Source organism: Hypanus sabinus, chromosome 12 (assembly GCF_030144855.1).
Source record: "Hypanus sabinus isolate sHypSab1 chromosome 12, sHypSab1.hap1, whole genome shotgun sequence".
Lineage (NCBI taxonomy): Eukaryota > Metazoa > Chordata > Chondrichthyes > Myliobatiformes > Dasyatidae > Hypanus > Hypanus sabinus.
In genome coordinates this window covers 44,344,451-44,358,808 of record NC_082717.1, presented here as the reverse complement: position 1 = coordinate 44,358,808, position 14,358 = coordinate 44,344,451, and the positions used below count along the sequence as shown (strand labels likewise).

General features: G+C 47.7%; 1 protein-coding gene across 1 annotated transcript; it reads left to right on the top strand.

The window, feature by feature from the left end:
* The first annotated feature begins 11,426 nt into the window (after window positions 1-11,426).
* LOC132402476 (uncharacterized) lies at window positions 11,427-13,492 on the top strand. The gene has a single exon (XM_059985331.1). The coding sequence runs from the start codon at window positions 11,640-11,642 to the stop codon at window positions 13,410-13,412; it is 1,773 nt and encodes a 590-aa protein (XP_059841314.1). The 5' UTR covers window positions 11,427-11,639; the 3' UTR covers window positions 13,413-13,492.
* Window positions 13,493-14,358: the final 866 nt, after the last annotated feature.

Genomic DNA, 14,358 nt, shown 5'->3' with positions numbered 1-14,358 from the left:
CCTCGTGCTGGCTACATTTTGTCAGTGTTTAAGAAATTATTGAACATAGAACATAGAGGCAAGTAGAACACAGGAACAGATCCTTCGGCCTACAGTGTCAGTGCTGACTATGATGCCAATTTAAACTATTCCTATCAGCCCACACAAGTTTGTTATATCCCTCCATCCCATGCCTCTTTATGTGGCTGCCTAATTTCCTCTAATGTGCTGCTATTTTTGCAACTTTCACCGCCTTCCCAGGCAGCATGATCCAGGCGCCTACCATTCTCTGTATATAAAAAAAAACTTGCTTCGTAAATCTCCCGTAAATTTCCCATCTCACCTTAAATCTATGCCCCCTAGTAGTTGACATTAAATCCTGTGGGGGAAAAAAATCCTCTGATCTCATAATTTTACATATGGGATTAAAAAAAATTGTGCGTTTTGATCGTCAGGAATTGACCGACACCTGGTTGCATAAGTACATGAGAAAAGTGTAATGCTGTTAATTATTTTGCTGCAGCCAGGTTAGCATATAGAATTGTAATCATGATTGAGCATGACCTTACAGTCACCACGCAGTGTGACTGTTCTATCTCCTTCAGCGTGGGTTCAAATTACCCCTTCCCAGCATTCCTCTAACAAAGGTCCAGGCCAACGAGAACGAAGTTGATGTACCAAGCATGTAAATGGCCTACCAAAACGAACTGAGGGACTACTGTGTGCGATGTCTCACTGAAACGTGGCCTACACCTGCTTCACCTGACTGTGCCATGCAATCTGAGGGATCTTTGACTCACCACGTGGAGCACGCAGCATCCTCAGGCAAAGTTAAAGTTGGAAAAGTCTGTTTCCCATCAACACATGCTTTGACGTGATGCTGCTGATGAGTTTCACCCTGCCTGGAATAGCTGATGGTAAAGTTTTGCTTGTATTATCTGCCACAAAAGTACACTCCAGCTAATCTGACTGCAGTACACATTAGGTAGATGTGAAGCCTTTGCTCATTGAACTATACTACATGGTCAACAGCCTTGAAAAAGGATTCCCTGAGGCCCTGTTCTTCGTTGCCAGCGACTTCAACATCTTCAAGAATGTGCTACCAAAATTCTACCAGTATGTCTCCTGTGCTTCCATCAGCCCAAGCACCCTTGACCATTGCTACACAATCATCAGATATGCCTACCAAGCCAAGCCTCACCCATTCAGTGGCTTATATCATCCACTGATCCCTTGAATGGTACAGAAACTAAAGAGTTCAGGATCACTGTGACATTCACTTTCAAGGAGAAAGCAGACAAGACATGTTTCTTTGACAGTCTGGTCTCAGTGACCGCTATTTTAATTCATAGCCACTTATCAGCCAGGTAGAGAGAAGAACGTTGCTCCGATATCTAAAAGAGGAAAATAAAGCTCTTAACTTCAACACTCTTGAAGTTCAATTAAAAATTGTGACTGCTGAGTATGGTAATTGCTCTATTTGATCATGTTCCTGTGAAATGCCTTAGGACTTTATCCATGTTAAAGGAGCTATATAAATGTACGCTGAAGAGAAGAATACTTCCTTGAGGGAGAGAGACATGATGTTTGAAAATGCAATAATATGGTATCAAATTCCTTGGATGTGTAGAATACTTTAAATCCAAGCAGATTTAGATTAAGAAATAGGATAGTCCAGTCATTGTCATTTGTAATTGCTAAGTAGTATATTGTAACAGTTGTCAGAAAAGAAATCAATATATGAATGCAATCTGACTGCCTCCAACAGCTCGATGAAGAATACAACCTGATGCCTTACACTGAAATTCAGTGTAATTGAGATTATGAGAGGTCCAGGATAATGTTTTTTTTAAACATTATATGAATGACAGGGCATCATATCTCAGGTCTGCAGTTAGTTCTACTGACATTCTGCTAAACACTCTTATAGACTATTTGAAATCTGATATATTATTCAACTTAGCATTTAACATAAGATCTATGTTTGTAGATGTTTGAAAGCTTAATCATCAAAATATCAGTGACTACCTTTCAGGCAAATTTGTTAACCCTCACTTTAGTGGAAACAAACTGAGAATGCAAATTGTACACCCAAGAAATGAAATTAAACGCTGAAACCACTTCATATGAAAATGTTTAGAATTGCTCTCAGCTGCAGAACTGTCCCTGAAGGAAGAATGAAAGTAAGTCTTTATTCCATACTGCTATTTTGCAGGACCAGCAGCAAAAGACCTGATGCATTACAAAGATAAAAATAATATGGAATTCTATGAAAGTTTAAAATTGTTCAAAAATGGATATAGCTGCTAGGAGAACAGGTAGGGTCCACTGGTGACTTTAATGTTAAATAGTTATCAAAAGGGTTTCAGAGTAAAAAAGATAATAATTTAAGGGCACAGAGGAGATCATGGTTAAAAAGTCCATCAATGTGGGTGGATTTTGGCAAATGAATAAAAAAAAATTATCTTTTCAAAATAATTAGATTTGATAACTATCCAAAAAGTTACATTGGTTCCTGATAACAAAAATAATGTTTTGTTTAAACACGTTAGACAATCTTAAAAAAGATGAAACACATTTGTCTTCCACCTTCCTTCAACCATCACAATGCCCCAGCTTGTAAGCTTTGTCCATCCCTTCCACGATCACTGATCTGCCAAACTAAACTGAACCCTTCATCTCCTAATGGAAAACAGGGAGCTTACTGCAAGTTGCATGATACAGTTTTCTTTCTGGGGGTTGAACATTGGAACTCATGAAGGAGACAGGGCAGGTGACCTCCAATGGAATGTATGGATTAACAGCTACAGAGAGAGTAGTGCAGGCAGACGATAAGGTGTAAGATCTGAATGAGGTGAATTGTGAGGTCAGAGTATATTTTATCATACCAGGATACCATTTAATAACCTTATAACAGTGGGATAGAAGCTATCATTGAACCTGGTGGTAAGTGCTTTCAGGGTTTGCATCCTCTGCCCAGTGGGAGAGGTGGAAGAAAGAATGGCCATGATGGAGTTGGGGTTTGTGATTCTGCCGGCTACTTTACTGAGGTAGCAATAAGTGTAGAGGGAATCCATGGAGGGGAGGCTAGTTTCTGAGCTGTCCCAACAGCTCTCTGTAGTTTCTTGCATTCACAGGCGGAACAGTTGCTATACCAAGCCATGATGGATCCAGAAAGGATGCTTTCTATGGTGCATCAATAAAAATCAGGGAGTGTCAGCAGGGACATGCTAACTTTCTTTGGCTAACTGAGGAAGTAAAGACATTGATGAGCTTTCTACGTGATTGTCCAAGACAGGCTATTGGTGATGATCATTTCTAGAAACTTGAAGCTCTCAACCTCAGCCCTGTTGATGTAGACATGAGCATGTGCACTGCCTGTCTTCCTGGAGTTAATTACTTCAAATTTTGTGTTACCCTTATCCTCAGTGGCTTCTGACAATCCCAGTGACCAAGCCACGGACAAACCATGATCAAATGAATGTTTATCAGGAGGGCCTTTTAATTTCTGGTCACAATGGAATAGTATAGAGTCAAGTCAGCACATAGCAAGTTGCTGGGCATGAGTGGTCTGGAGAGGGGGCTTAGTTACCAGTTCCTCAGAAAGTCAGGCCATAGTCACAAGTTCTGCTTTCTTTCCTGAGGGGACCTCTGAAAGAAAGCTGGCACACAAAATCAAAGTAACATTACGTGTATTAGCTGAGAACCTACAGTAAAAGATTGATGGCAAAAATGGTGTGAAGGGTGTAACACCAAATAGAAGCATTGGCCAGCTCCATTTTAACAATTGCAAACTCAATCCTCTTTCAGCAATTTAATTCATAAGCAGAAGTCTTCCAATGTTGCAATGCTGCAAAGGACCCCCTGCCACATTGCAAACAATCTCAACACTCTTCATGGCTCTGAAATCCTATCCATGCTCAAATGGACTTTGATGTTTTCATGGCATTATAGTAATAACTGAAGTGAGGTGAAGCAAAGCAAATAGAATTTGGACAGCTTTCCACATCTAATTTTAGAGGGGATGGAAAGGAACAAGAAGAATAAAGCAACAGCAGAACCAAAAGGCTGACAGCAGCCTGGAGTAGATCCGTATGACAGGGAGAAGTATTTCCATCCCTGCTGAATACAAATTCAATGACAAAAATGAACATATTTAAGGATTTTTAGTTAACCAATTTTACTCTCACAACATTTAGGACACACCTGCATGAACACGTTATCATCAGTACATCACAGAAAAAATACTAGAAACTGTACTTGGTATAGATACAGCATGTACTTGATAATCGCTTCAGCCACAGTCAATCAAAAGTCTTGTTTCTATGCTGTGGGACTCGTTTCTATGCTGTGGGACTCTATGACATTAAGTTTCTTTAATACCAGTAGATAAATTTTATGCAAATATGGTTTTATGTGAGAGAACTTGAGATTGTTTGAGGAGGTGACCAAGACAATAGATTAATAGAGTGACGCAGATGTTGTCCACACAGACTTTAACAAAGCTTTTCACAAGGTACCATATTGTAGGCTGCCCTGGAAGGCAAGATCACATGGGATCCATGGCAAGATGGTCAGTTGGTTACAGAATTGGCTTGATGGTAGGATATCAAGGGTGGTTGCCGATGTTCGTTTTTCAGACTGGAGGCTAATGGTCAGTGTTGTGCTGCAAGAATCAGTGCTGGGTCTGCTGTTATTTATCATTAATATTAATTATTTCGATGAGAATGTAGGTGGCATGGTTAGTAAGTTTGGGATGACACCAAAACTGGTGGCATTGTGGTGGTATCTTCACAGACACCTTTATGACACCAGAAACAAGTGGTGCATGTAATAATACATACAAATGATAACAGATTACAAGTCCACCCTGCATGTCACTGACAGCAATGGCTCCCTTCCGGATAGGCTGAATGCCTTCTATGCACGATTTGATGCAATGAGTGATGGGACATCACATGTTCCTCTCATTCTGAGGAACAGACACCATGTCTGGCCACAGCTGAAGTGAAGTGGATCCTAGTCAGGTTTAACTCAAGTAAAATTGTGGGGCTGGACAACGTACCTGGTCGGGTGCTGAAGGATTGTGCAGCCCAATTAACAGAGGTTTTAAACAGACATCTTTAGTATCTCTTTGCAACATTTGACCATCTCTGTAGGCTTCAAGGCAGTCATCATCTTTCCACTGCCCAACAGAGTGACGGTAACTGGCCTAAACAATCACTGCCCAGTGGCACAGACCTGAACAATCATGAAGCACTCTGAGTGGTTGGTAATGGATCGTATAAATTACCATCTTTCAGCTACATTGGACCTTTCCAGTTTGCCTACGCTCAAATGACGCCACAGATGATCCATAGCCTTGGCCCTCCACTCCATCTTGTCCCACCTAGAAAATGATGCCTCATACTTCAACTCAGCATTTAACATGATCATACCTCAGAGGCAGGTGGGCAAGCTATCCTTGTGGAGACTCAACACCCCTCTCTGTAACTGGATCTTGGACTTGATGGAAAAACCCTTGTGAGTCCAAGTTGACAGCAGCTTCTCAAGCTGCATCATGCTGCAAACTGGTGCTGCTCAGGCCTGTGTGCTCAACTCTCTGGTGTTCATGCTGCCAAATCACCACTGTACTGCCAGATCCAGCTCAAACCACATCATCAAGTTCCCTGATGATACAACAGTGGTTGGCCTCATCAGCAATCATAAGTAGGTATAGAGAGAGGCAGCTTGTCAAATGATATGACGATAACAACATGAGTCTCAATGTCGACAATACAACTGAGGTGATTGTGGACTTCCTCCCCATTGCACGTCAGTGACTCTGTCAGAGAGAGAAGGAAGTGCACAAAGTTCCTTGGTGTGCACATAATAGTCGCTCTAACCTGGACCCCAATATCTCTTCAATAGTTAAGCAGGCACAGTCATACCTACACTTTCTGAGGAGATTGAGGGATGCAAAAGTCCCTGCCCCATTCTAACAGCTTTCTACAGGAGCACCATCGAGAGTGCCCTGACCAGCTACACCGTGGTGTAGGATGGAAGCTGCAATTCACTGAACTGCAAGACCCTACAGAGGATAGTAAAAACTGCAGAGAGGATCATTGGAGTCTCCTGCCCTCCATTTATTGACAATTATCAAAGGGCCCAAAGCATTGTTGAGGATCTCCACAACCCATCCCACAATCTCTTTGACACACTACTGTCAGGAAGGAGATACAGAAATATCAGCACTATTACTTCCAGAGTGGAAAACAGTTACTTCCTTCAGGCTCCGTGACTAACGAATTGCCTGTCACCACCAAAGTCTCATCACTAGCAAGCTGTTTACTATACTGTTAGGCCATAAGACAGAATTAGGCCACTTGACCCATTGATTCTACTCCACCATTTCATCATGGCTGATCCATTTCCACTCTCACCCCATTTTCTTGCTTTCTCCTGAAATCTTTCACTGCCTGATTAATCAAGAACCTATCAACTTCCACCTTAAATGTACCCAATGATCTGGCCTCCACGGCCACCTGTGGCAACAAATTTGACTGATTCACCAACCTCTGGCTCATGAATCTCCTCATCTCTGTTCTAAATGGTTGTTGCTCTATTCTAAGGCTCTGCCTTCTGGTCCTAGACTCCCCACTATAGGAAACACCCTCCCCTGCTTATTGTACTGTTTACCTGTGCTGCACACTACATGCATTTTGAATTGTATTTTATTAACTTATTTGAGGTAATATTTTATTTTTATGTGCTGTGTGTGAGATGCATGTTTTGTGGGTGCATTTGATCTGGGGGAATGTTGTTTCATTTGGTTGTAGACATATGTAATGCACTGTAAGGTTTCACTGCTAATGTGATGGTTTCTCTGTACCAACAATGTTTGGGTTATGATTAGAGATAATGGGGGCTTTGGAATGTGTGCCATCCCAATGAGAGGCATGTTGTTCTTTCTTGTATGTCTGAGAGAAGGGATTTGGCAGTCTTTAGTCAGGGAGAGATTAAGAGTGAAGATGCAAATAGAGAGAGTTGGTAGATCACTGGACGGACTAGACTTGGAGTGAGGGTCCGAGGGTCGGCTGCACTCAGAGGAGGTCAATGGGGAACGAATGGGCAGAACAGTGAGCTCCAGCATGCGCATTAGACCGTTTCATGAGAATGGGCCCTTTTCCTTTGTTTCTGTACTATCCATACAGTTAAATTAAGAATTATAAAGCTCAATCGTTTAATCCAGGGATCACCAAACTTTTTTGTACCACCAACCGTTTAAATATTGACAATATTCTTTCAGACCGGCCGGTGGAGGGGGGTGGGGGGAGGTGGTGTTAATCATGACCAGAATATAGGTGATAAATCAACTATAAGTCACTTCTAAGTGGCTAATACACTCAATTTCATTTCTCAAAGGGTTTATCTAACAAATTTAATATTAGACACACAGCACATATTTTCCTGGCATGAATATAGTGATAAGTCAATTATAACTCACTTATAAGTCAATAGCATCATAACGATTTAAGTAACGTTTGGATATTAAACCCACAGCGCATATTTTCCTCGTATGAACGTATAAAATCATTGCAACACACCAATATCAGTGAATCAGTGCGAGCCCTGGCCTTGTTTCCCTGCAACAAGACGATCCTATCGTGGGCTGATGGGAGACAGCGATACTTGAAGGGAGTTCCTTATGTTCAGTCTATTCCACAATTTAGTTTTCATGGCTCTTAGTACTTGCTTCTGTCCCGCTTGCTGTCAGGTTGGGTCGGGTTATGGTAGGACTCAAGTGCAGACCAATGAATGCTCTTTTACCAGGATTTATTAGGGAGCACAAGGGCAATAGTCTTTCACAAACAGGAGGCAGGCATGAATCCAGGATGGTAGGTGGAGGTCTTACCCAGGAAAGGCCGTCCAGCAAGGGCAGATGATCCAGAGCGCACAGGCAAAAATCAGGTTCCAAAACAGGCAAAATCCAGAAACACAGAGTCCTGCAAAATCAGTTGGCAGCAGTTGCAATGGCAGGCTAGAATGACTCAGGTCAAAGCTGGGACAAACTGGCAGAGAATGTGTGTCAAGGCAGGGTTTAAATGGACCGGGTAATGAGTGAAAACAGAAACAGGTGGGTGCTAGTGAGGAGATAAGTGGGTAATTGGCAAAAGTCCAATAAGGAAAGGGGCAGTGTCAAAACCCACATGGCCAGGTGAAAGAAGGCAGAAATTAAGGGCTGTCGTGGTCCAGAGATATCAGCAGAGGCCCTTTGACCCAGTGTTCAGGCCAGATCCTTAACACTTGCTCACGTTTTTTCGCTCAATAAAGCTCAATGGGTTTGTCTTTAAGTGCAGGGTGCTTGGACTCAAGGTGCCGAAAAAATTTTGTGGGCTTCATTGCCTCATTAGACAGCCTCTGGGACTGAACTCAGCTTCCTGCCCGCCCGCACGCTGCCAGACGCCTTGACCAGGTGCGGCTGGTCATGGGTGGGGTGAGAGGACAAGGTCAGGGTCGGAGGTCCCCGTGCCGGGGCCGAGGCGATCGCAGTCCGGAGAGAGCAACTGACCAAGCAAGGAGTGTGACAGGGCACGTGCCCGCCCCCTTGTAGGTAGGTAGGATCTATCGGCCGACAAAAGTTTAGCTTGAGGAATGACTTTCAGTAGATTGCAGCGAGGTAACAGCTCTGCGACTTACAAAACCCTAAGCCTGAATTAGATCATCTGTGAATATCCATGAACATTCAGTGTGCTAAACCGGTTTAGAGGCGGCACCCATCTGTCCGCGCTCCAGGCCAGCAGCAATGGCACTTCTCGCTGGCCGCGTGAGGTGGTCGGTTACACAAAGCCAACCAGTGATCCCTGGCGCTAGGGTATCACTGCGTTTAAGCGACTGATGACCTCGCATGCGTTCAAGTTCAACAGCGGGCATGACAGGAAATGAGGAAAGGTGCAGCTGACTCATATCGTTTCCTAGCGGCCTAGTAGCACATGCTTTGTGGCCCGGTACTGGTCCAAGGCCCAGTGGTTGAGGACCACTGGTTTAATCGCATATTGTGTCTGTTGGTTAGTTTATGGTACTGATTTGTAACAGGGGACACATCGTGCACCATCCACCCAAACAAGGTTTCTTATGTTTTGCTGGGCCGGGGGCTGTCTTCCCCTAGATTAAGTCGCTAGCCGAACCTAGGGTTACAATTGTGGGGTTATTGTTCGGGATTAACTTTGTTTGATGCTGTGTGATGAGCTGAGCATTGAACCAGTGGGGTAGCTATTCATACTCCGGGTGAATTGTTGAGTAGTATTGTGGTGAACTATGTGCCTGTCGGGACACGCCCCTGCTGACTGCTCCTGTGGCTCCTCCCACAGGCCCCTGTATAAAGGAGACCTGCGGCCTGAAGATCGGCCTCAGTCTCCAGGACCTTGTATGATAGACACTCACTCCTGGTTCCTTCTTCCAGTCAATAAAAGCCGATATCTCGCCTACGTCTCAGTGTGAGTTATTGATGGTGCATCAATTTTATTGACTGGAAGTTTTAAAACATGGAACCCGTTTTGCGTCCGGACCGGTTGGATTTGGACCCTCAAGACCCTGACGCAGCTCTCGCTTTTGAACACTGGCTTGCATGCTTCCAATCGTACTTGGCGGAGCTTCGTGCGACTGAACCCGCCGTTATGCACAGAATCCTACTCTCGAGGGTCTCCTCCAAAGTTTACTCCTTTATCCGGGACCTGCCGACCTACGAAGGGGCACTGGACGCCCTCAAACGACAGTACCTGCGGCCGGTGAACACCGTCTACGCAAGACATCGCTTAGCTACCCGGCAACAGCGGCCTGGCGAATCGTGCGCTGAGTTTCTCCGAGCACTACAGACACTCGTCCGAGCTTGTGACTGCAAGACGCTCACGGCAGAACAGCATGCGGAGCTGCTGGTGCGAGACGCCTTTGTGACGGGACTGAGGTCAGTGTACATGCGCCAGCGGCTGCTGGAGAACTCGGATCTTACCTTGAGCTCGGCGATAGAGAAGGCCAACGCTCTAGAAGCTGCGCGGCATAACGCCGACGCTGTCCAGTCGCGCGATTCCCCGCCGGTTTCGTGGACGCCTCAGACCCCGCCACCGCCGGCTCCCGGGAGCGAATTCGCCAACGCCGCCGCCAGTCGCCATTCCACGCGCTCCCCGACCCAGACCACGGCTGTGGCCCGTAAGAAACTCGTGCCTTGTTATTTCTGTGGCCAAAAGAAACATCCTCGACAACGCTGTCCAGCGCGAGAAGCGACCTGCTCCAGCTGCGGAAAGCGGGGCCACTTCGCCAAGGTCTGTAAGTCTCAACCTTGAGCGGAGTGCAGCGCTGCGGGTGAAACGTGGGGGCCGCCATCTTGCATGCCGGGATGTGGGCGGCCATCTTTGTCGACGTCAGCACGCCCCGCCCCCGATCCTCCGATGCTGACCGGGTACCCCGACGGCGATCCAACTCTGGCCACTGTGACTCTCGACCAAAGCGCCCCACACCAGCTTGCAAGATCCATGATGGACATCCAGGTGGAGGGGCATTGGACTGGATGCCTGTTTGACACGGGCAGCACTGGGAGTTTTATTCACCCGGACACAGTGCAACGCTGCGGACTTGCAACGCGGCCGGTCAGTCGGAGGTTCCATTTGGCCTCTGGGTCGCAGTCCGCAGACATCCGGGCGGGTTGTGTAGCGACTTTGGTGGTGCAAGGCACAGTATATCGGGACTTTGAACTGCTGGTCATGCCTAATCTGTGTGCACCTGTGCTATTGGGGCTGGACTTCCAGAGCCATCTCGAAAGTGTGACTATGGTATACGACGGGCCCCTCCCACCACTCACTGTCAAGAATCCTCAGTTTTGTGGGACTTCTTCACATACCCCGCTACTGACCACACACACACACGGACACACACATCCCATCCAGAACCAGGCCAACAGCTGCGCTACCGACACTTGCAGCCTCTCCACTCTCAAGATCCCTCCCCCACCGCTGTTCGCCAACCTGACCCCCGACTGTAAACCTGTGGCAACCAAAAGCAGGAGGTACAGCGCGGGGGACCGGGCCTTCATTCGGTCGGAGGTGCAGCGGCTGCTCAGGGAGGGGATCATTGAGCCGAGCACAAGCCCTTGGAGGGCCCAGGTGGTTGTTGTTCGGACTGGGCAGAAAAATAGGATGGTGGTGGACTATAGTCAAACCATCAATAGGTTTACGCAGCTTGACGCATACCCCCTACCCCGCATCGCGGATATGGTCAACCAGATTGCTCAGTATAAGGTGTACTCGACAATAGATCTGAAATCCGCTTATCACCAGCTCCCCATCTGCCCAGAGGACCGCCCCTACACCGCCTTCGAGGCAGGCGGCCGGCTCTATCACTTCCTGCGCGTCCCTTTCGGTGTCACGAATGGTGTCTCTGTCTTCCAGAGGGAAATGGACCGGATGGTGGACCAGTACCAACTGCAGGCCACATTTCCCTATCTGGATAACATCACCATCTGTGGTCATGACAGGCCAGATCACGACGCCAACCTCCAACGGTTTCTCCAAGTGGCCGCAGCTCTGAACCTTACTTATAACAGGGACAAGTGTGTTTTTGGTACCACCCGCCTTGCTATACTTGGGTATGTCGTGGAAAACGGGGTTATTGGGCCTGATCCCGAACGTATGCGCCCCCTGTTAGAGCTCCCTCTTCCCACCACTCTCAAGGCCCTCAGACGGTGCCTGGGGTTTTTTTCCTATTACGCCCAATGGGTCCCCCATTACGCAGACAAGGCTCGCCCGCTGGTCAAGTCTACCTCGTTTCCCCTCTCTGCTGAGGCCTGCGCGGCCTTCAACTGCATTAAAGCGGACATTGCCAAAGCTACGATGCATGCAGTGGACGAGACCGCTCCCTTCCAAGTGGAGTGTGATGCCTCCGATTTCGCTCTGGCTGCTACCCTTAATCAGGAAGGCAGACCAGTAGCATTCTTTTCTCGCACCCTCCAAGGCTCTGAAATTCGGCACTCCGCAGTGGAGAAAGAAGCCCAGGCCATAGTGGAGGCTGTTAGGCACTGGAGGCACTATCTTGCTGGCAAAAGATTCACTGTGCTGACCGACCAGCGCTCGGTTGCGTTCCTGTTCAGCAACCAACAGCGGGGCAAGATCAAAAATGATAAGATTTTGCGGTGGAGGATAGAACTCTCCACCTACACCTATGATATCCTGTACCGGCCTGGCAGACTCAATGAGCCCCCTGATGCCCTATCCCGGGGAACATGTGCTAGCTCACAGCTCGACCAGCTGTACGCCCTTCATGCACAACTTTGCCATCCGGGGGTCACCCGATTTTACCATTTTGTGAAAGCTCGGAACCTGCCGTACTCCCTGGAGGACATCAGGACGATGACCAGGGACTGCCAAATTTGTGCCGAGTGCAAACCGCACTTCTACTGTCCTGACACGGCACAACTTGTCAAGGCCACCCGCCCTTTTGAACGCCTGAGTGTTGACTTTAAGGGCCCCCTTCCCTCCACTGACCGCAATGTCTATTTTCTCAGTGTTATTGACGAGTTCTCACGGTTCCCCTTTGCCATCCCCTGCCCCGACACCACTGCCACGTCCGTCATAAAAGCCCTGCGCCAGCTCTTCACTCTGTTCGGGTATCCCTGCTATATCCACAGTGATAGAGGGTCCTCCTTTATGAGTGAAGAGCTGCGCCAGTACTTGCTAGCTAGGGGCATTGCTACCAGTCGGACCACGAGTTATAATCCCCGGGGTAATGGCCAGGTAGAGCGGGAGAATGCCACAGTGTGGAAGGCCACACTTTTAGCCCTCAAGTCCAAAGGGTTGCCGGTCTCTCGATGGCAGGAGGTCCTCCCTGAGGCACTGCACTCTATCCGCTCTCTGTTATGTACGTCCACCAATGCCACCCCTCACGAACGCCTATTCTCTTTTCCCAGGAAGTCTGTCACTGGGACCACCCTACCAGTTTGGCTGACGTCCCCGGGGCCAGTGCTGCTCCGGAAACATGTGAGGAGCAATAAATACTCCCCGCTGGTGGAGAGGGTTCACCTTCTCCATGCGAACCCCCAGTATGCTTACGTGGTCTTACCTGATGGGCGGGAGGACACGGTCTCCATCCGCGACCTGGCACCCGCAGGTGCAGCAGACCACTACCCTGAAGGCTCTCCGGTAACTGTGAACCCTGCACCAGAGGTGACACCGTACTCACCAGGCCCTACACAGACTCCCCACGACACTTGTATACCGGGCGTTTCGTACGCATTTATACCAGGTGCCTCGCACATGCATGAGGGATCACCGGCGCCTAGTGGGCAAGAACACGCGCAACCCCCGTCCCCTGTGCAATCGCCAATGTTGCCGGCACCTATGCGGTCACAGCCGGTGCTACGTAGATCGCAGCGACAGATTCGACCGCCTGATCGGCTTGACTTGTAAGAACCTTCGCTACATGAGGACTTTTTCAAACGAAGGGGGGGTGAATGTGGTGAACTATGTGCCTGTCGGGACACGCCCCTGCTGACTGCTCCTGTGGCTCCTCCCACAGGCCCCTGTATAAAGGAGACCTGCGGCCTGAAGATCGGCCTCAGTCTCCAGGACCTTGTATGATAGACACTCACTCCTGGTTCCTTCTTCCAGTCAATAAAAGCCGATATCTCGCCTACGTCTCAGTGTGAGTTATTGATGGTGCATCAAGTATTAAAGATGTGATTGCAGGGCAGAGGTTTAATAAAATGGCGGACGCAGCTCTCGTTTTAAAGCAAACCAGCGCTGACGTAGCAGTAACTGGGGGGGTTGGAAATTAAAAAGACAGGGTTCTATCGCTTCTGGGAGTGAGGGAAAGGAGTGGTCAGATTTGGAATGTCTAATGAGTCCCCGTTCCCCAATGAAGAGTCAGAATTCTAAGTTAGTATCCGCCCTTATCTCTCTGGCAAATAAATGGAAAAATGCCCAGATTCAAAATCCCTGCTATGATAGGCTCCACCTATTCTCTGGAATAACATCCACCCCTAAAGGGGAAAAGGAGCATGAGACTTGGGCAGAGCAGACTTCTCAGTTGTTAGATGAATGACAGGGCCCTGATGACATAAAGCGACAGAGGTTGGTTGAGAGTTTGAGTGGGCAGGCTGCTGACGTTGCGAGAGCAGTCAGGTTGTGGTATCCCCTAGCAACCCTGAGTGATTACATGCGAGCATTGGAAAGCTCTTCTGGCCCGACAGGAAGCCCGATGGAGCTCATGGCGGGGTTTTAGAACGTGCATCAGGAGAAACTTTCTGCCTGCATCTTTCAGCTGGTGAGGAAGCTAAACTGCTTGCTGCGCAGAGGGGCCATTCAGGTGGCTGAGGTGCATCAGTTAAGAATGGACCAGATAGCAAAGGGTGCC